General features: G+C 49.6%; 1 protein-coding gene across 1 annotated transcript; it reads right to left on the bottom strand.

The window, feature by feature from the left end:
• Nucleotides 1–4,926: 4,926 nt before the first annotated feature.
• On the bottom strand, nucleotides 4,927–17,789 carry ZC3H12D (zinc finger CCCH-type containing 12D). The gene is made up of 6 exons (XM_088537069.1): nucleotides 17,401–17,789; nucleotides 13,007–13,146; nucleotides 11,829–12,063; nucleotides 10,831–10,937; nucleotides 10,160–10,439; nucleotides 4,927–5,212 (listed from the first exon to the last, which is right to left on the bottom strand). Exons 1-6 carry the CDS (start codon nucleotides 17,787–17,789, stop codon nucleotides 4,927–4,929), a joined length of 1,437 nt encoding a protein of 478 aa, XP_088393195.1.
• Between the last annotated feature and the right edge of the window lie 3,659 nt (nucleotides 17,790–21,448).

The raw sequence follows: 21,448 nt of genomic DNA, 5'->3' as shown, positions 1-21,448 counted from the left end.
TCCATAGAGAGGCCCTGGCCGTGTCGAGGAGGGTACGCTGACAAATGCTGCATTTCTGTCCTATTCCCCTGCCTTTAACGTATGTTAGAGACTAGAAACAAATTAAAGGAAGAGTTGATTGAAGTTGTTAAAGTTGATAAAAGTTTTGTCAGTTTTGAGTGTACTTACTAAATTAAATACCAAATTAAGTTAGAGATATAGTAATATAAATTGGAGAATGCTTGGATAAGCCTACTTTTGTTTTCTAAGGATGTGCGTTGTATTGTGCTTTTAAATTCTGTGACTAATAGAAGAAACGAAAAGGAAGAATGACCAGTTGGACGCTGAGGCTTCCCCAGTGCCGAGGGTAAGTTTGGGTTTCTGCTCATGGACCTTGGAGCTGCCCCAACAAGGGGCCCTGGGATTCGCTGTTCTACAGATCCCCAGCCCTGGCCATTGGCTGGATGCTCAGAGGCATCAACAGTTTTGTTCTGAAAAACAAACTTTACCTTTTTTCCATAGCGACTATAGTACATTCTGGTTCTCACTGCTTCTTGAAGTAGCAGTGGAGCTTGGTGATGGAGAAACAACTTACTAAGAGTTTGATTTATAATCGGCCCCAGAATAGCTGTGTGACCTAGCTGTGTCCCGTGACACGTTTGCATGTGATGCAGTGCTCGGTGACCTCCCTCCCTGAGGTCCCAGCTGCAGTCAAAGCGAGCACAGGGTTTGTGAGATGCAAAAGTGCCCTGCGGTGTCTGACATCTCCCGATTTACCATTTCATGCTCTTTGACGCACTTCTGTCTTCTCCTTGACCACTACCCGTATCCTGCTGTCAGGGCTATCCCGACTTTCTCAAATACTTGCATTAGGTCTGTGAGTTGTAGCACTGCCACAGCCCGTGGTAGGCTGCTGTGTGGTCATTTTAACTTACTTAAACCTCACACGAAATTCATCTCACGAGTCTCTAACACGGAATGCACCAGTGAGGCTTTGGAGCAGGGGTGGCACCATCCCAGCCAGGTGTGTTCTCATTCTCAGTTTGCAGGGTTTCCTCTGTGGAACTCTGGACTCTGCATTTTGGGATCAGGAGTTGGAGAGAGGTGGGTCTCAGCACTGCCTGTAGTTTGGTCACAGCTGATGTAGAAGGGCATTTAATTGGGAAGCTAAAAGGAAGATGTTACAGAGTATTGATAAGATTTTTTTTCCTGAATTCTGGTTGTATGACCTTTGGATAAAGTGCCTCAGAAAAGTGATACAGCTCATTTTACAGCACTAGATTCTGCTCTTACTGCCGTAACTTAGTTCCTTATTTTTTTTTTCCCTTAGAGTAAATCACTCAACTGCCAGTTCTTGAGAGAGCAACGAGGAAAAGGCCAGTAAGGAAGCTGGGGATGAAGGTCTGAGGTAGGTGCCATAAATCTCATTGCTGAGCAGCTTGCTTTCTCTCTCACTGCTCATGTGTTAGTAAGGACTTTGTTCCTCTGACCAGCCATCGCCCATGCTTAAAAAAGCTTTTTTCTTTTTTTTTGGTTACTCTTCATGCTCATACCCTGCTCCCAGCCCAGGGCTGCCATGACTGATGTGGCTTTGGACTGGGGGAATCTCTGTCATAACTCCAGCTGTGTCCAAATCTGCTTAGAAAGTGGAGCTGTATCCTTTAGGATTTAATAACCTGGACAACTGAGTAGCATCTCAGTCCCACTTTTTAAGGAATTGGTTATATTTGAGACATGTTTGTTTCAAATTCCTCTAGCAGTTTTGCTTTTACCAAGACAATCTCTTGAAAACAATTTTACTAAAAATACCAAAGAACTTTCCTGTTTATTAGTTGTGTGCAGGAAGTGGGGGAGGTGTTTTGTTTTTATAGATTCAAATCTAGAAAACACAAGTTTTGAAATACTATTTCCAATGGTTATGACATAATTCTCTCTTCAGATGGGACAGAAAGTGAATTCTTTAGCGCATAGGTAAAAAGGCTGCATTTCAAACTGTGCAGCCAGAGAGCTGGCAGCAAAGGTGTAGCATTTAGCACAGGCCGGAGGAAGGCAGGGCGGTGGGAACCGGCGGGCTCGCGGCAGCGCCGGGGGGAGCCTCGGCAAGGCCTGTGCTCGGGCTCCCGCGCTGCCGACGCACGGGCAGGGTGGCGGGGCCGGCTGGAGTCGCCGTGGCTGGCGAGGCGCTGGGGAACCAGCTGCGGGCCGGGCTCGGGTGTCTGTGAGCTCCAGCGGCATGCGGCCTCTGCTCCGGACATGTGAGAAGTTTGCTGGCCTTTGCTGGAGGATCAGAGGGCTCTACTTTCGTTTTTACGGAGTTGCGGGTGCACAATCAGGTTACGTGGCCTTAGGAAGTGGTTCCTCGGTTCAGCCTCCCAAGGGCAAAGAAAGAATGTGTATCTGCTAATCATTAAGGTGACCGGTTTGAATTGCTTTGGCATAAGCTTTTTTTTTTTTCTTTTTTTTTTTTTTTTTTCATGCTACATCACGATTGTATGCCTGGAATACTTGTTGAATTTCTTCTTAACTCTTGATTGACATGTATGTGAGATAATAAACTTGATTAGCTAAGATCCTCGTGTTTGGATTGAGAAATATTGTCCAAAGTACACCTGGAAAAAGCGTAGAGATAAACTTAGTAAGGTAACGCTCTCTGAACAGTAAGAGTTTTTCTAATGAATTTCTATCTTGGAGTTGGCTGTAATCCTTATCCAACTGGCAAATCTAGTTTCAAGTTTCAGCTTTAAAATATAATTGGCAGCTCAGCGAATTCATAAAATTGATCCCCTTTCACACTTATTTTTGGCTTGTGTTAAGAATGTGCCAACCTGGAATTCTAAACTTAACCCCGAGTGACTTTTCCTATCACTCCCTAAAAGGAAAGCCTGGCAGCAGAGCCAGGCCTCCAGCCAAGATAAATCCCGAGCAATAGATGTCAGCACAGGGGTAACTTGCACTACAGGTAAGGCGAAAAGGGGAAGATCAAGCCCACAGTGGGTCCTGCGAAGCACTTGCTTGCTGAAGCCCTTTGGTGACGTGATCTCGCGTTTGGCTCTGCCTCCCTGCTTTGCAGTCTGGGGCTGTGCTGCCGATTCTAAGGCAGTCCGAGCTGCCGTATGCATTTTTACAGCCATTTAAACGTAAAACATATGTTAAAATGAACGATGCGTAAGTGGCCTGTATTTCTGCTGCAGATCCTGAGATGCAGATTACCCGGAGCTGACTGAGAGTCTGTTCAGCTGTTGTGATCCAACCTCAGCTGCATCCAGGTGAAGCTCCTTCAGCTCCCGGCCGCCCTGGGCGAGGACGTCGCGGTGGCTGTGAGGCTGAGTCTCTGTGTGCAGGGTGGGAGCCTTGGAGCTCAGCTCCGCAGCCTCCCTGTGGCGCTGCCGGGCCGGCCCACCGCAGGGGCAGGCTGCAGCGCCTGGTGTGTGGGGCTGGGGCGGGCTCCAGCCATCGTTCTGCGGGTGCGAGGGGCTCGTCCGTCACTTGGGAGCAAATCTGTGGGTAATTTGACCTGAATAATGATGCCTCTTTGGAGCTAGCGTTTTTCTTACTCATAAAGCGCAGTCTGCTGCTTGGACTTGTCTGAATGGGACTAGCTTGTTGAAACCATTAGCCCTTGAGAATCAAATCCATTGTTTCTAGTGCTACCACATTGACATCTTGTGGTGGACTTAACCATCGTGTTAAAAAATATCCTGTAACCCAATTGGTATACATGTTGTGGATGTTGATTACCAGGTGTTTCCAAAACGCATCCTATCTGTAGTTCTTTCTTCAGACACTCTGTTTAAGCTCTGAACAGATGAAAACCATTGGAACATCAAGGAACAAAGTGAGGATACTGACATAAAACAATGTTCTCCAAATACTATGCCCAGTTGTATACACAGTATCATAAAAATGGAACAGAAATTATCACTGAAAAGTGTTTTTTTTTCCTATTTTTCTGCTCATCTGGAGCAATCATTCTCTGCCTGTTTTTCTGTAATACTGTTATTCTGACTTTAGTTTAACTTTTACATTTCTTTCCTCTTCTGCAAGGCTTAAATGTGTTCTGTGTAACTTAAGAAAGATGCTCTAAACATTTAAAAATCTTCCATCTTCCATCTGCTTTTTTAAATGAACCCAAAGCTCCAAATCTACCATATGTCCTATGTTACAGAATTAGTCATTATGAGCAAAAGGATATTCAGATGCTGAAATTCTTATCCGAGAATGTTTCCCTGCTGGAAATAACATTTTTACAAGCTTCTGTATTCCCTTTAGCTTCTTCCTACCAGGACCTCCTGTGGGGAGAACTTAGTATTTCTCATTCCGATGATAGTTTTGAGTAACGTTTATAATCGTCTGCCAATGACTGTGTGTTTTTTGGCAATAACAAATCATACTCAAGTGTGCTTCCCTCTTGCAGTTTCTTCAGCCCTGGTTTTGGGGCAGTGGTTGGATGGACCTTAGCTTTTGCCAGGCTATTGTGGGATTTACAGATTCCCTGAAGCTGCAGAATTTGCTGTTATTTAGGGAGTACGTTTTACCATTTGAAATGGTAAAAACCTTTGCTGCCTTCTGCACTTCTTCTGGCTTACTTAGTAAGTGTTAGTTAGTCTTTAGTCTTATTGTACGGTTCTTATCTATCTACAGCTCTTTCGCTGAGCCGTATAAGGCTTACATTTTCCCCATGGTAAAACTATATTTTATCTAGCAAAGAACTTGCCAGATGGTATCGTCTGTTTTTCCCACCGAACGCTGCAGTGCAGTCTCACAGCTAGACGTTGTTCTAGTTGACACAACTGTCTGTGGAGCAGCTTCCTCAGTTGCTCGAGGCCTCTGCAGTGCCGACTGGTTAAACCCAGCAAGGTGACGGTGGCAGGAGCCCGTCAGGAGGGACCGCGCAGACGGGCAGGATGGCGCAGGGCGAAGCCCCTGGGGGGCTCCGGTCCCTGGAGTTCAGCAGCCCCCGAGGCTGCTGCGCTGTGGGGTGGCCGCCGCAGCCTGGGGACCTGCGGGCAGGAGTGACGCCCCGGCCCGCAGCAGGGCACCTCGGCACCGCTGAAGGGACGCGTTGAGCGGGGCCTGGCACCGGGCGGCCTGCTCGAGTGCCCGCCTGCGGCTGCTGCTGTCCCGCCACCACCCACGGGAGGAGGCCGCGTGCCCCGGTGGGGACGGGACCCACCGTGAGGCGGCCTGCGGCCTCAGGGACCCATCCACCAGCGGGGATGGCCTGCTCAACAGCCTGGCAAGGAGAAACCAGGGAAAATGCGGCTGCAGGGGTGGCCCTCGAGCAAAGGCTGAGAGAGCTGCTGGCATGTAGTGCTCTGACACGTCTGCCTGTTTGTCAGGTCTGCTCTAGTTTTGATTTTGCTCTACTCTCAGCTTTGCTGCAGTCTCTTAGTGCCAATGTATTCTCACACTCAGCAGTGCTGATCTCTCAAGTTCGGAGCACCAAACCCCAGGACTCAGAAGCATTGCAAACACCCCTCCAGAGCTGGTCTCAGTGACCAGCTTTAAGATCTCGTCTTGCTCTTGTATGAAGATTGATTTCTGTTTTTCTTGTTTGACTGTTCTTACGCCAGCTGTTTTGCTCCCTGCTTCTAGGTCATGCCTTATTCCTCTGCTCAGCACTGTAAGGCTCACTTGCCCTGTTCATGAAATGGGGAGTGTCAGTCAACTCCCTCAAACCTGCCGCTCCAGCGGTGGCAGGTGAAGGATAAACATTGCCTTTACAGGAGGATTTAATGCACTTGGTCTCAAATGGCTGGATTTCTGCTAGTATCCAGTTTAACCCTCAGAGAAAACTGTTTGAATTCAGCACAAGCAAATGCGAACTTAACATAGCCTCCATCTCCTAACGTGAACAACCTGCGCTAGGAAGACTGTTTCTAAAGCAAGAAGGAAAAATAGCTTGAGTCAAGTAGGTCTCTGCCAGGCCAAAGGTACCCACCCTGCAGTTAAAAATCAGGGGTCTGACGCAGGATGGCTGCGTCGGAGCAGGCGCCACGTGTCCGGGTTGCTGTCGCTTGCTCTGTGGCTCCTGGCAGTGCCCTCTCCTCTTGGCAAATATCTCGGCCAGGGGGATCAGCTGCTTGCAAAGAGCAATACGGAGAGGGTTTCTTCTGAACAAACGTACCCTGGTTTGGGTTGCTGAGTCAGCATGTTAGTTTGTCTCAAAAAGGAGTTTTCTTCAGCCTCAGCAAGACCTCAGCTTGTCCAAAATCATGATCCCCAGTGAGAGGATGGCTAAAACGCTAGAATTGAGTGATACAAGTTAAGTTTCTTGGTAATAGCAGCCACAAGTGAGGCTGCAGTATTAACGTGTAGCTCTAAAGAGTTATTTTGATGCAGAAATGTCAGCCCAGCCTGTGCATCTGAGGTAGGCACTGCAAGAGCTTTATGTGCAAGGGGCGATAAGGAGTTATATAGGGTGCAGGGTGAGCTAGTTACTGCTTGAGGAATGAAGCAGGGATGTCCTGACGCCTGGCCTGGGCAAAGGGCGAAAGGCAACATCCACATCGCTGTCTTAGAGATAAAAGACAGGTGAAGTACCTGTGTCCAAGGATATGTTTTTATGCTTAAGGTTTTCCCAAGATCTTTGTTGCTCTGTAGAGCATAAGGCTTGCTTCGTTATTTTCTTTTTCCTAGTAATCCAAGCACTTTCAAGCAGGACAGAGACCATGAAGCCTGTCTTGTCCTATTTAAATGCTTGTCATTAGTTCAGTAGTGCGCTTCCTAATTATTCCATTTTCTGTGGGAAGGGAGTTTTGACAAAACTGCTCCGAATACTTGACAAATACAATGTATTTGATGCAGATACAGGGCAAAAAGGCGTACTTCATAGACTTTTTGTGGCATTGCTATGGTAGCTAAGTTCACCACATTATTAGGTGGCTCATCATCACTGGTCTGTGAGGGAGGGGTGTGTGTGTGTGTATATATATATATATATATATATATATATATATATATATGTAATTTAAGCAGCTGAGTGCAGCAGGTATAGTAAGTTGCTCTACAGGACTATGCTCATGCAGCTGTCAGAAGACGGATTCTGCCTTTATTTTCATTTGCCTTTATTTTTACATTGGAGGAAGAGCTTTCATAGGTGACTTCTGCCCTTGCTTTTTCAGTGAAATATTTGCATCCGTTTCCTTAGCCAGTTAGAAAGGACCGCCTCTCTGGCTTCCTAACTTTGGGGAGAGAATGGGGAAGGGAAGGGGATATATCTCTGCGTAGGTGTGTGTGTGTATATATATATGTGTGTATATATTTGATCTTAAGATTCATTCGACAACTTTGCAAGGAAAATAGTCCATCTCCTAGAGGGTTGCTCCCACTACTTCAACCTTCTGAAGAGCGAAAGAGTCCTGACAACGAAAATCTTAAGGGCTTTTTAAGCCCAGAAGTGCCTCTTCCACTAAGGAATTCATTTTCAACTTGGCAGCAAGAGCTGGACTTAAGCGCGTCCCAGCAGAGGTACCAGCAAGAGCAACCTCCTTTCACAATGTCCTGACAAAACTACCTCTTCCTGCCAGTCAGCAGCCCCTTCCCTTAGCCCAGGGGTTGCTAAAGCCAAAAAATAAATCCTACTGTCTTGGAAAGCATGCAAGGCTTTGCCGCATGAGGTGCAGTAATGAGATGGTTTGTGCTTCCATGGGCAGAGCTGCTCTAAGCACTCGGTGACCCAGCCCAGCTGCTGCGCGCGCTGCCCTCGAAGCAGGAGCTTCACAGGAAGAAGCTGCCTGAGCAGGAGGGCCAAGAGAAACCAAGCTCTGGACACCACCAAGCTTTGATTTATTGTCTCAGCCATTTTCTTAGCAGAATTGCATGTTCTAAGTATTTTATGGTAAGATTCCCTAGTAAATAAAACAGAAATGAAAGCAAAATAAGTTATTAAACACCAAGAGAGTTGTTAAATAATAACAAATCTGTTTAAAGGGGTTCGGGAATTCCTGTGCATTCTCAAAGAAAAGGAGAAAGCTTATGCACACATCTCATGTGCAAGCTGAGGACAACATATCTACTAGTACTAGTAAACTAGTACATTTAAATGCTTTCTGTATTGAAATATATAATGCATATATTGGATGTGAAAAAAGTCCATGTGTGTGGTTAAATTCATCTCTATTGCTGTGCTTATATTTTCTGAACGCTGTCCTTCAGAGCTCGCCAAACTCAGAGGTTCAGTCTGAGACTGTGGAATGTGTTTTTTCCCTCCACATCATGGTGCTGTGTGCGTGTTTGTACCTGTGCAGCAAGTCTGGAAAGCCCCTGCTAGAGCTAGTTCGGCCCTCTAGGGAGCCTGGACTTGCCTTATCACAATATAAGCACTTAACGCAGAAAATGTTTCTGGACAGTTTAATGCGATGAAAAAACAAGCAGTACAAAACCTGTTTCAGAGCAAATAAAGATGGTTGTAGTACTCACTCAAATGGTTTTTAAAGCAATTTATGGGCCGTATTGCATGGTTTTGTTTTAATGTCATCTCTAATCTTCGTGTATTATGCTGGGGATAACTTAGACTGAGCTGTTCTCATGATTCAAAACTTACTAGTCTGAACCAGGGAACTTATCATAATGGCTATAATTAGTAGAAAAAAAAAAAAGACCTTTTTTCTTTTTGGTAAAGAGAAGGCATAAACCTCACACCTCTATTAGCATTTCTTGATGGAGCCGGTTACCCCATGAACAAAATGGATTCAACTTACTTCCTTAAGCTTATTAAGTAAACTAAGCTGCTGGTGGTTACCAGAGGGAAACAGGCCAACGTTTCACTGGTATTTAAAAAAAAGCATCATGTGATAATGTCATTAATACATGAGTTACTATCCCTGAGTCACCTTTTCCAAAATGCTACAATTCAGAGGGGTCAGCATGCAGGTGTCCATGAGAGTAATGTTCAGTTTGGGCCTTGGGATCATCATTGAGTTGAACCTAATAGAATATGCTGCAATGTGAAGGATTTTCTAAAGAGCCCCTGAATGTTGGAGCTAATCAGGTCTTGGTACAGAGAATTAAAAAAAAAAAAGTTAAAAAATAATACATTATTCACAGGATAAAATGTGCCATTTTGTGCTACAGAGTTTTTAAAATGTGTCACATGGACGTACTTAAACTTTGGTAAAAATGCCAAAAACTTGGTCATGACCAGCCTTACTATTGGAACAATAGCCTGAAGAATTCAGTGAAAAAGGCAGAGGTTGATTGGCAGTTTCACAGCTTACTGAAAACCAAGCATGTCCCAACAGAGCACAGATTTAATGGTTGTGATTACCACCAGCTGTACTACTAGGCTCTACCTGGTGATTAACCTTTAATTCAACCATTGGTTTCATGCTCGCTGGTATAGAAAAATGTTTGAATTTCCTTTTCTTGCTGTCATCTGTGGTAATTCAGAAAAGATAAGATACCTCATGAGCCTCTGACCTGCCCAGGACTTGTGGTAAAGGTGACTTTTGCCCCAGGCAATGGCAGGAACCGAGGTGAGCAGGCAGCACTGAGCAGCCTTAGGTGGAACGTGCCCAAACGCAGAATCAGCCCCGGGAGAGCCCTCACAGGGACCCTGGGGAAGGGCTCCTGCACAGTAGCTGAACTTCAGTGCTAAAAGTTTAGAACGGGGCTAGTGTTTCAAGGAATTAATGAGGATCTTCTCAACATACAGAGCGTGCTGAGCGGGGCCCCCAGTGCGGCCAGCTGCCTTAGGTCGGGCCTTTGCCTCGGCAGGGCTCGAGCCTTTGCCTCGGGCAGGCAGCGCAGCCGGGGAATGCTGAATTTGTGCTACTTGAACTGCTCCGGACACCTTCCAAAGCCGTTATAACACTGAGCTGAACATCAGAGGAGCAGCGCCGTGCCCAGGAGCTGTGCTGCGAGGAGAGGCTTCCCGCGGGGCGCTCAGAAGCCTCCGCGCGTTTGGACGAGCGGAGCCAGCGCCGCAGAGGCCGCGGGCGCCGCGCGGGGACCGGCCCGGCCGCGCACGGGCCCCGCGGCGGGCGGCGGCGGCGGGCGCGCGCAGGCGCAGTGCGCGCCGCGCGGCGGGGCGGGCGGGCGGCGGGCGCGGGGCGGCTCCGTGCCGAGGCAGAGCGCCCGCATGGCGGCCGGGAGTGGCTGCTCCTGCAGCGCCCGCGTTCCCGCCGGGAGCGGCTGCTCCTGCAGCGCCCGCGTTCCCGCCGGGAGATGCTGGTCCCACAGCAGGGCCGGCTGTGCCCACGGCCGCTCCGTCTCCAGGGCGGGCTCCCGCCGGCTGCCCCCGGGGCACCATGTGCAGCGGGAAGGCGGCGGCAGCGCCAGGCAGGCGCCGAGAGGGGCCGTCTCCCCTCCAGGCCCGCAACGGGGATTCTCTTCCTCTTTCGCCAGGCTGAAGGAGACCTTAATTTTGGCTCTCAGCTCATCAGCAACTGTCAGTTGACCTTGATGGGGTCGTTCTGGGTGATAAAACTTGCATTTGTTGCCGTAAGTGCATTTTTTTCCTGGAAGACCCAAAATCAAACAGGAGATTGTTCCTAGCACTAGAAGTTGATGCACACACCTACTGCTTCTGTCCCAAGCTGGGCATTTAACGCAGGCATGGGGAGCACAGACAGCACAGAGGGAAGTGCTGCTGTCCTCTCTCGTTCATTTGACCCCAGCTTTAAAAGCCGCTGACCTAAACGGGGGGGCGAAGCAGCACGGAGAGGAGGTAAATGGCTCAGAGTTCAGCCCACAACCTGTTAGGTAAATGAGCATGAAGAATTGGCCACACTTAATTTATGTTCAGGTTGCTGCGCGTGCTGGTGAGGTAGAAGACCTGTTGCTACAAAGGGCTGCTTTTAAAAAATGGTGTAAAGATCTTCCTCTGGAAAAAACTTCAACTTTACCTACCATAGGGGCAGGGTTGCCATTTTGGTTCAGGAGGCACTGGCTTTTTGCTGAGGAAATTATTGAGAGTGGGTCCATGACGGCCTAGTGGGTCATCAGGAGGCATAAACCTGAAAAAAATGAAGAGCAGCATAACTAAAGCACCTTGAACTTTTGAACCTCCACTCTTGTCACAACCTATTGCACAAGCTTAAGGCAGAAAATTCTTTCTGTTTTTAGACCTATTGCTGCCTCTTTGTGAACCCAACCAGACTCCAACAAAAGTTCATGTGTCTGTTGTTCTTCTCTATACACTTAACATAATCGGAAAGGCATTGAGGCTTGAAATAGCCCTAGCCACTCAGCAAGCAGAAACATCGCAATTTCACTTCCCTTTTCTCTGAAACAGCGGAAAACATTACTCTAAACAAACACTTCATCTGTATTTACAGCACAGTGGTCCTCACTGGTCAACTCACTTCCACCACAAATATATTTACCAAATACTCTTATTAAATACTTTTAAAGGAAGGGTGCTGAAAGCCTCCCCACTTAATTCAGAAGTAGAGCTGCTCGCTCATGTGGTGCAATAAACAGTCTGAGTCTCAGTGCTTCAGTAGATCAGGAACGTGCTCAGGTAAACTGTTCTTCTGTGGCAGGACCTCAATGTGATGCTTCAGGAAGAAAAATAATGACAGCCTTTTCTGCAAATTAACCTTGGCCACACCTATCTGCAACAGTTTCCTGTTAAATATTAGCAGGGAGGGGAGGGGAGTGGGTTGGGGAATCTGTTTATCATCTCCCTAATAGAACTGAAACCTCCACCTCCAGGCTGAGGTGTTTTTGGAGATTCCCAAAGCAGTGCGGGAAGGTCTCTGAAACTGCTCCAACACACTCTGCCAGAACAGCTCGACTTTCTGCCGCAAGGACTCTGACAGTCTGGCAATCCCTATGAGATATAAAGCAAAATATCATATAAATATTTGCAACCAGTTAGTTACTAGGGAAGTTCTGCTCCCTACCTGTTGCTGACAAAAGAGTACATGAGCAGGCGCTGCTCAATGAACCACTTCCACTCGGGGTTTTCATTCTGGAGGTCGCGGTAGTGGTCGTTGGAGACGATGACTCCATCCTTCTCGTAGGCCACCTTGACTATGTAGCGGTCGTCGTAGCAGACGATCCGCTTGCCCTTCACCTTCCGCGAGGGCGTATACACGAGCACGGACTGCTTCTCCAGCTCCGCGAGAATGTGCTGATCTGGAGCAGGAACAGAGCGAGCACAGGAGAGAAAGAAAGAAAGGAAAGAAGGAAGGAAGGAAGGAGTCAGTCAGCAATGAGCAAGGCTTGGTCACGGGCTACAAACCTGCAGGGGTATAGAAATGTCATGACACTTCAGGATGCTTTGCAGGGTGGTGGGATCTTCAGGTGCATCAGGGGGAGGTTCAACAACTTAAATGCTTCCTTTTCAATTTTTAAATCCTGTTTCTCAAAGGATGGCTTACATTTTTTGCCAGAGGCATGCTAAAACCCAGTAATTCATTTTATACCCCACTAGATGCTAGAAGGCTCATAACGCTCCCTGCTATGAGTCTTGCTGCAAGACAGGATATTCCTCATGATAGACAAAACAGTCCTCTGCCACTGAGGACTTCTTGTCACCCTTGCCTACTATATTGGAAGCATCAGGGCTATAAAAAAAGGCAGATCCCAGGACTTCTCATCTGTAGCTGCAACCACGTCTCGGATCTGTCTCTACACAGTTTAAATCACCACCCTCTCCATACTTCAGCTGATTCTTTCTCGGAGAAGAGGAACCTACATAGCTCCCATACCAGGGTAACAGGCCAGCAGAAAGTAGCCCTGCAACGGTGCAGACTGAGGCCACGGCTGCTCCTGGAGCACACGTGGCATAACCTGCTCGGAAGTCAGGCCATGGTCTCCTGCAGTCTGAACCAACCTGGCTCTCCTGGAGCGCGGCTGGTAGCCAAGTGCTGCCACAAAGGCTCGCATGCATCTCTGGTTGCAAGCCAGGAGCATGCACGGGGCAATAAATTAATGACTAATTTAAGTGCAGCAAACCTTAGACACAACTTACAATGTGCTCGTTGCCTTTACAAGGCAAAACCACACAGGACTGTTCACAGCCCAGCTCCGAACCGCACCTCGTGTCTGCCAAATTACAAGTAGGCTGCCCATCTACCTGCGATGGGACTGTCCTGTCGAGGGGGTTCCTTCCTCCAGGAGGGAACGAAAACCTTGATGTACGTGTGTCCCCTCTGCCGGAACCAGTCCACGGCCAGGCGGATGCCCCAGCAGGAGAAGACCTCTTTGTTTCCATGGCTATAAGAAAGGGAAGCAGGGTGAGGCAAGGTTTCCAGGGCGCTTATGGAGTTCCTCTCGCTGAACCAGGATTGAAAAGGTTAAAATGAGCAGCTTTTGCATCACTTGCCAGTTTCCAAGAGAACAACACCCAGTCCCAAGCAGAGTGTCCTGGTTGGGCAAATTCAAACACCACCTCCGAGCAAACCAGAAGCCACTTTATCCGAAGCCATTCGGATGCTTTCAGAACAGGGGTATCCATCCTGTCTCTGTGACTCACCTGCTCCCTGACCCTGGTTCAAGCTGTATCTAAATGAACATGGCTCTTAAAGCAGGAGCAAGATCTTCGTCTCTCAGACCCTTGCCACGACTTGCCTTGCCCAGTAATGGTGTGGGGAGGGAGAGTTTCTTCCAACACGAGCAGAACCCACAAGGCTCTGCTGTATGAAACAAAATATGGGGATTTTTCTCCTCTGGAACAGGGGCATATGCACCCACTTTTATGCTTGAGGGGGCAGCGAGTGTGATGGCCAGTCGCTGTACTACTGCTGTCCTCTCTGGGACACAGGAGTCAAACTGTGAAGGAATCAGAATTGGGAAAGGCGACGAGAAGGATGGGAGACATGCAGAATGCAGACAGAGGCACGAGAAAAGGGATGAGATCCCAGCGGAGACCCAGCCCCATTCCTCAGCTGGCAGAGCACTTTGCTGGCACCAAGGCCTAGGAAATCCCTGGGAGACCTGCCACAGCAGAAAGATCCCAGCAAATTACTGCGACTCCAAGCAGGGAGACAGAGAGCATTCCCTGCAAACCCCACGAGGGATGGTGGCCTTCCTGCGTGCCTCTGCCCGGGGCAGGGCTCTCGCTGCTTGTCACTCTCCCAGCTGAGGTTTGGCTGCTCACGTGTAAAGCGAGGCCATTTGTTGGCCACCTCTGCACAAGGAAGCAAACGCTCGGGTCCAGCGTCTCGTCATCATGAGGGAAAGAAAGTCAACACAAAGGTCCTGAAATAAACAAACAAACACCCTCACAATATCTACAGACACCTCAGCCTTGTACTTCGAGCTTTCTGGGTATCTCCACAATCATCTCAGTCATGCTTTCACCTTTGCAAAATACACATGTAATGGCTCTTTTGCTCAGTTACTACAGTATTCTCAGTGACAGAAGTCCTCACTCTTAAAGGCATCATTCTCATTTAAATTCAGCTCGTCAGCCTCAAAAATCAAAGCTCCATTCTACATCTAAGAAAACCTATAGTGTTGCAACAGAGACCACAATAGAAAAACAGTGCAGTTTGGAGGATGAAAGCTGGCTATTTATTAATCGATACTCAGGTAATAGAAAGTTTAAAATATGCATATATAAACACACACTTATAATAAATTGTCTGAAATGCTTGACACATCTGCTTTCCATTGCAGAACCACTGCTTTGTTTGCTTTTAAAGGGTAGGTAAATCCTTCAAATTGACTTGCAGGTGATTTTTGAGGTTCAGGGGACTTCTTCAAATAACTGCCTGCAAAAGGAAATCTAGAAACAACTTTAATGCCAGGAAACAGAGCTGAGCAAGGCAGCACCTGCTCTAACAACGAGTATGTGTTTATACAACCTCCTCAATTTTAGCAGAGCAATTTTAGAAGTGCCTCCCCGTGGAAAGAGCAAGACGATCACACGCAAGGCACTGGGTCACAGAGACAAGCACAACAAGCCAGAGAAGTCTCTATTCCTCAGGGTTATCACTTGATCCAGCTGCTCACATCCTCCAACCGCTGATCCACGACTACGGCCGGAGGTGCCAGGGAGGCCTCCTGCTTGTGCACCTGAAAAGCCCTGTGTGCACACAGCGCTGAGCACCCGTGGCACCTCGGCCTGTCCTGCCCTGCCTGGCCCTACAGCCCCGCAGCACCATGGCCTGCCCTGCCTGGCCCTACAGCCCTGCAGTACCATGGCCTGCCCTGGCCTGCCCAGCCCTACAGCATCACGGCCTGTCTGCCTGGCCCTGCAGCCCTGTGGCACCATGGCCTGTCCTGCCCGGCCCTACAGCCCCGCGGTGCCCACACGGGAGCTCACATTTCATGGGGCTCACAGCCCCAGGGTCTCCACAGGCCTGGCAGAGCCGGGTCCCCTCCCTGCCACCCACTGCTCCTGCTCTGCAGCTCCTGCAGTCACCAGGACCCTCGCAAGGCAAAAGCGGCAGCTGGGCCGGGCTGTGACGGCACCTACTGATCCGTCTGCACATAGGCTCGTGTGAAGTCATTTCTTTACGCAATTCCAACCCTTTTAAAAAGAAAAAGGGTCAAAACACCATTTTTTGTTCAAAAAAAAAAAAAAAAAGACTGGCACAGTATAAGATAGGGCTTTGGCAGAAGCGGGGCAATTTAGCCCCTCACGCTGCACCAGAGTTTCCCAGTAGCCGTACCTGGTGATCTGCACATCTGTGTCAGCTACCAGCCAGCATGCTGGCCTCAAGGGTTTTGTTATCATTTTGCCAGGGAACAGCAATAATGGTTTATCAGGCACAAGCACAAGGGGACACCAGGGCTGGATTCTAACTCTGAAGCATTAGGCAGTCATGTCTGTCTGCAGTGGATTTTTTCCACCTTTCTACAAGGTTTTAGCCTAGAAGTGGCAGGGAATCAAGAATCAACCCTGATTTATTCCAATAGGAATATAGCCAAAGTAAAGGAACTTAAGAGCCTATTGCAGGACTCACTTCAGAAAAAGCCTGTTTTAAGCTTGCATCTTAAGAACTAGACACAGCAGCAGGCACTAGACCAGTTCGTGTGCAGGGAACAGGGTTAGGACAGTTTAGCTTTTATGGAGAGGCTGGCTGAGAATTGGTGCCCGCCAAGTGCTTCAATGAGTTTATGACCTGGGGCGGTGCAGATGCATTGCAAAGCCTTGCATCCTGCCATGAGCGCTCGGTGGCACCGCTGAAGTGTCCTGCAGGCACCAGAGCCAACGCAGAAATACAAAAGCTCAGCATGTTTCTTCTCCACAGCAGGAGGAGAGGTTGAAAAGGCAACCACCTTTTCAACATTTTACAGCTTCATCCCTAACCTGCTGCTTCTCCTGCACATTTTTCATCCTTGTTGGTGACTGTTTTCACAGCTATAACATCCTTTCTTCCTGGCTCTGTGGCAAACAGCCCCTCTCCATGTGGCAGCACGGAACCAGAAATGTTAAAACAAGGATGCTCGTGGTATGCAGTTTGCCAGGCCCACCCCTCAGCCGAACACCAGTCAGTGCTTGAGAAAGGCATGCGGGACAGAGAAAGCCAGTGACCCGGCCCTGCACTCAGGGCTCTTGCGTGCCTGTCGCTCCTCTGTCTTCTCCATCCTTCCTGCCCCTGGACTGCCGGGCCCGAGAATCCCCTTATTTTTGCCTGGGATTTCTCTCTCCGCCCAGAAGATGGCAGGATGTGCTCAGCCTCCGAGGCCAGCTTGAGCCCCCTGAGCAGCGGGACGGGGTGACAGCTCTTACTGCCCCCAAGGACCAGGACGGCAGGGGAGGGAGCCCTCCAACCTCTTGCCCCTGCTGCAAAAGGCCCTGCATGGAGGGAAGGGAAGTCAAGAGGGAAAACGGGTGGTTCCTCAGTGCCCGCGGCCCCCTGGGCTGCTGGCGGGGAGCCAGACCATGTTGTATGGAAGGCAACCATTGGCTTCCTCATAACGCTGTAAAACGAATCTAACCCCAACAAAAACAGACAAGCCAGGGACCCTGTTGGGTTGGACCTTCAAGTCACAGCAAGTCCAATCTGTTTCTTCTGTTTCTGTGAAGAAACACTGCCACCTGTCTTCCTCTCCTCTCCCTCTCAAGTCAGTTAAGCTGCTCAGGTTACCTCTTTATCAGTTTTTTCCCCAAACGCTTCATCATAGAGATTTAGAGATCCTAGCTGCCAGTTTGAAAAGGCACTGAAATGACAAACTCAATGATGAACTAGAAGGAAAACAGGGCTGCTGAATCATATTGCCATAAACAGCAGCAGTTAGCTCGCTGCCAACTTGAAAGAGGTCAAAATGCAGAGCAAGCCAGTGATTGCTTTCAGTAGGTGCAATTATGCGCAGAGACAGAGGGACCAATATAAGTTCTGTCTCAGCCAAAAAAAAAAAAAAAAAGGAGTAGATGGTGGTTCATACATTATTCACCAACTATATCGATGCACTGCCCACCTAGAGAAAACAAGCAAACAAAAACCCACGTTCTTGGAGCTATCAGGGTTAAAAATTGAAAGCTCCTAAGGAGAGCTCCGTTTAGGAGCCAGTGCATACCTCATTGCAACGTTGCTGCCGTCGATCACGATGGGTCTCAGGTGACCAGAGGAGTCGTCTCCATCCTCGTGGAGCCACGGTGGCACGTCCGGGGTGCTCCCTGATCCCCGGGCCACCAGCCTCAGCGGCGCAGGCTGCACCCGGCTCTCCGGAGCTTGGGGTTTGCTGCCCATCCGGATCAGCTCCTTCAGCACGTCATCCTCCAGAGCCTCTTGGCCCAGGCTCTGGAGCACTTTGCAGACATCCTGCTTCCCATAGCCCAGCTTGCAGAAGAAGTCCAGCTTGCTCAGGGGCGCTCCCAGGTTTGCGGCGGGATTGCTCCTGGAGTGCGGTGGCACCGCCTGACCCTGGCCGGACAGGGAACTCGCCAGGGCCATCTCGGCAGGCATCGACGGGCTTTGGAACGCAACGCTCCTGTCCTGCCAGCCTCGCTTCACAGGACGGGAAGCAACAAAAAGCGTTAAGGAGGGAAGCGCAGCCTCAGTTGTTTGCCTGGTGCAAAGCACAGAGCCCAGCAGAGCAGTTGCCCTCCCTCACTGTGCAGGCATTTTGCTGGTCCGCTTGTATTTATGGGAGCCCCAGGCGGGGGGCGGGTTGCTGCCCGGCCTCATGTCACACGGGTGTCACACAGCTCGTGGCGCCCGGCCGCGCGTCTCCGCGCACCCGCGCTCACTCCGCTCAGGAAGCGACACAAGAGACGGGGCAACTGGGGATTTTCATTTTGCTCAGCGCGGTTAGTGAGTGACAGATAAGCATCTGTCCAATGCTGTGGGGCGAGCTCAGGCACCATAGCAACTTGACAAATACAGAACATTTCATTGAGTGATTTAAGCAGCCCTGTTGTTTGCAGGGCAGCTTGGAACTCTTCAAAGTTTTGTGTTGTTTTCTTAAAACTACATTTCCTAGTACATGCCTGTACGTTTATACCCGGGCACGCTTACAACATGCAGTCCGTCACCTGCTCTGATGACGCCTCCCTCACTGCTTTCCTGTTATTTTTGGTCTCAGCGAGGGGCTCTGTGCGCACACAGGGGCTCGCTCATCCCTCACATCCCCTGCAGTGGTTGGACACACTCAGCCGTGGCCTCTGGCTGCACCTGGGGTCACTGCCGAGAGCAGCGGGTGCAGCAGAAAGGAGGGTGCCGGGGCGGCAGCGCGGAGCCCTCGAGCAGCCCCGCGCTGCCCAGGAGATGGGCACGGAGTGAGCGGAGGCAGCTCCCTGCGACGGGCTGGTTCCTGCTGCAGCTTGGCAGAGTGTTGGAAGTGAGCAGTGCTGTGACTGCAGGGTTTTCACATCCCTCAAGAAAGAGCAAGTTTGGAAGGCTGAGATTAACCTGCCTTTCTTACAGCTAACCCCATGGTCCCCCTTGTAACAGAAGAATTAAATGATAATAAAGTTACTCACGCTGTAGCAAGGGATCAATAGAGTGAGCAAGTCCAACAGGTTGTTGGTTGCTTATAACAAGCACATAAACATATGACGAGAGGAGAACATTTATCACAAAGTTCAGTGGAAATTGTAAACTCCCATTTATAAACCTGATGAGCTTCATTTTCAAACTACCTACGTTTCCTCCCCCGCTTCTGCACCCCCTCCGCCAGATAAGCTATGCTTGGTTTTCCTCCTCTAATAATCAAAGGCTTCTCATTTCCAGACTAAGTCTATCCACAGCTGTGTTTCTGTGTGCTCTTGCTACAGCCTTGTGTCCCTTCTTGTGTGCGCAAACATGGCCAGGGAAGTGGTGGCTCCTGCCCCACTTTCTTTGCTGCGTGGCAGGACCTGGTGCTGGTCAAGGCAGAGCAGCCTTGGGTCTTCTCTCGGATCAGATGTGCATGTGGAGCAAGGCCAGGAGCTGCCTCTTCCTCCTCTGTCCCCCAAACCGCCTTTTCCTTTCCCACCTGCCTTGCTGCATTTGCTGAAATAATTCCCTGCTGGAGCAGGGGGTTGGACTAGACGATCTCTAGAGGTCCCTTCCGACCTCAACCACTCTGTGATCCTGTGAAACAACAGAGGCCACAGAAGTCAGTACTCACAGGCAGTGACCCTGGCTCCGTGACAGCCGTCGTTCCCAGGTCCTGGTCACTGTTCCCAGGTCCCGGCTGCTGTTCCCAGGTCCCGGCAATGCGGTGCCACCACTGGCTCGTCACATGGTTGATTCAGGGCAGCGCTGGGCGCACAAGGAAGTCAGCCCCTGCTTGGAGGCTTTATGGCAAGGCCGATGCCAACTGAAAGCAAACACGTACAGCGAGCAGGTCGGGGCTCATTCTGCAGAAGGGTTTTACTTCCTCGTTTGCTGGTTGAGCTTTCATTTAAGTGTGCAGATTGATAAGCTTTCACTTCACCTTTCTAAGGGGGAAAAAAAATAAAAAAGAGCAAGAGGCCCCCACCTCTATTCCGAGGCACTGGCAGAAATCCACCGTGCTGGGCAGGCAGAAAATGTCACCTGCTTTTTGGGGCAGGTGAAAGGTTTCCAGCAAGGAGGTTTTACTGAATTATTTCGTACAAACATGCACCCCCTGCCCCCTCATGTCTGAGAAATTCTTGCCTGCAGGAAGAAAATAAATAAACAAACATTTTGGTTAGCACCCAATATTGCAAAACACCTGCACCCAGGAAGACCTGCTCTCCAAGATCACGCTGAAGTATCTCACAGAAAATAACCGGGCTTATGGGTACCTCGTCATTAAGGGACGGCACTTGGGGAAACACGGTCCCCACGAGGTGCTTCCCAAGGGAAACACGAGCCGCTTTCCTGCTTGTTCATCAGCTCGCCGCACACGAGCGGACGCCCCGGATCCCGCCGGAGGCAGCAGGGAGGGAGGGCTCAGGGATCCTGCCGCGGGCAGCCCTTGGCGCTCGGAGATGCTGCCTGGGGCGCTGCCCTTTGCTCGGGGCTTCGGAGCGGGAAGCACTGCCCCAGCAGCACATCCGCTGCCCCGGGCTCGCTGTCCTGCCCGAGGAGCAGGATGTGCTCCTCTCGGTTAGCAACTTATGGGATGCAAACACCTCCCTGTGGACCTCCGACAAGGAGCTCTGCTGCAAGAGAAAGAGAAATTTGCAGAGTTATTTATAACTTATTATAGCAAAGCAGAGCAAAGCATGAAACTGTTGGGGCCACTCGAACCTGGACTTCTCTGAGAAATGGCCTCCTCCGTTACAGAAATAAGAACGAACCAGAGCTTACTGAAAGAAATGAGAAGAAAACCAGGTACCGGAATTGCACACTCACGTGTGCAATTACTCATTTGTAATAAATTACTCAATTAAGCTATTGTCACGAGTCCAAGATTTCAACGTTACCCAAACAGCAGCCAACCTGGGAGACCTTTATCCTCTTCCTGAAAAAATCTGCTCAGTGCCTTGTTCTTTAGGCATTCATTAGCAAGAGACTATAGACCATGCAAAGTAAGGAATTGTGCTCAATTTTTTAAAACCCCAGATCTCTAACCCTTTTGCTCATCAGCACAGGCAATGAGAGACCAGAGATGCGGTTTCACAGACACATCTGTTTCTTGCTGTGTCCCCTCGCAGTTGCAAGCACACCGAGGTCTTCCGGGGCAAAGATTTACTGCTCCTTGGCGTTATCTTTCCATTCCTTTGGGAAATAGACAAAGTTGGAAAGGGGAATTCCCCTGCACTAAAGTAGGTTCCGCTACTGAGTTTAAATTTGGGAAGTTGCTGTGTTGTGAAACAGATAATTTTTCCTCAGAAACAGCTGTTACCAGCCGCAAGGCCCTGTCTGCGGCGGCTCCCGCACGCTGCCGGCGCTGCGCTCGCATAGCTCTGTGCGAGGCCACGGGCCTCCCTGCTGACCTTCGCCATGGGAAAACGCTCCTGCACAGAGCACCACGGCGGGTTATTTGCTTTGCTAAAGGAAACCCTCGCTTACTGCATTGGCAGCAGTGGAAATCCTTGGGTCCCAAACTAGCCAGAGAGCCAGGATCAAGCAAGTGCTTGAGCAAACGCTGTTCCTTTGCCAGGAGTATTTTAAAGAGATCCATGAACTGAGACACCCCACTACAGAGGCGGGGCAGGTTGCATCCTCTT

This window comes from Tinamus guttatus, unplaced genomic scaffold (assembly GCF_059628265.1).
Source record: "Tinamus guttatus ecotype Peru unplaced genomic scaffold, ASM5962826v1 Tinamus_guttatus_pri_ptg000716l, whole genome shotgun sequence".
NCBI lineage: Eukaryota > Metazoa > Chordata > Aves > Tinamiformes > Tinamidae > Tinamus > Tinamus guttatus.
Note: the sequence above shows the minus strand (reverse complement) of the source record. Positions and strands in the feature narration are given on the sequence as shown.

Excerpts from the sequence above, each read along its gene's own strand:
- ZC3H12D (XM_088537069.1), bottom strand. The coding sequence starts at position 17,789 with ATGCCTGCCGAGATGGCCCTGGCGAGTTCCCTGTCCGGCCAGGGTCAG. Across the intron at positions 12,064-13,006 it reads ACAGGACAGTCCCATCGCAG|ATCAGCACATTCTCGCGGAG; the intron begins GTAGATGGGCAG and ends TTCCTGCTCCAG. Across the intron at positions 5,213-10,159 it reads TGGGCACAGCCGGCCCTGCT|GCTGTTGAGCAGGCCATCCC; the intron begins GTGGGACCAGCA and ends TCTCCTTGCCAG.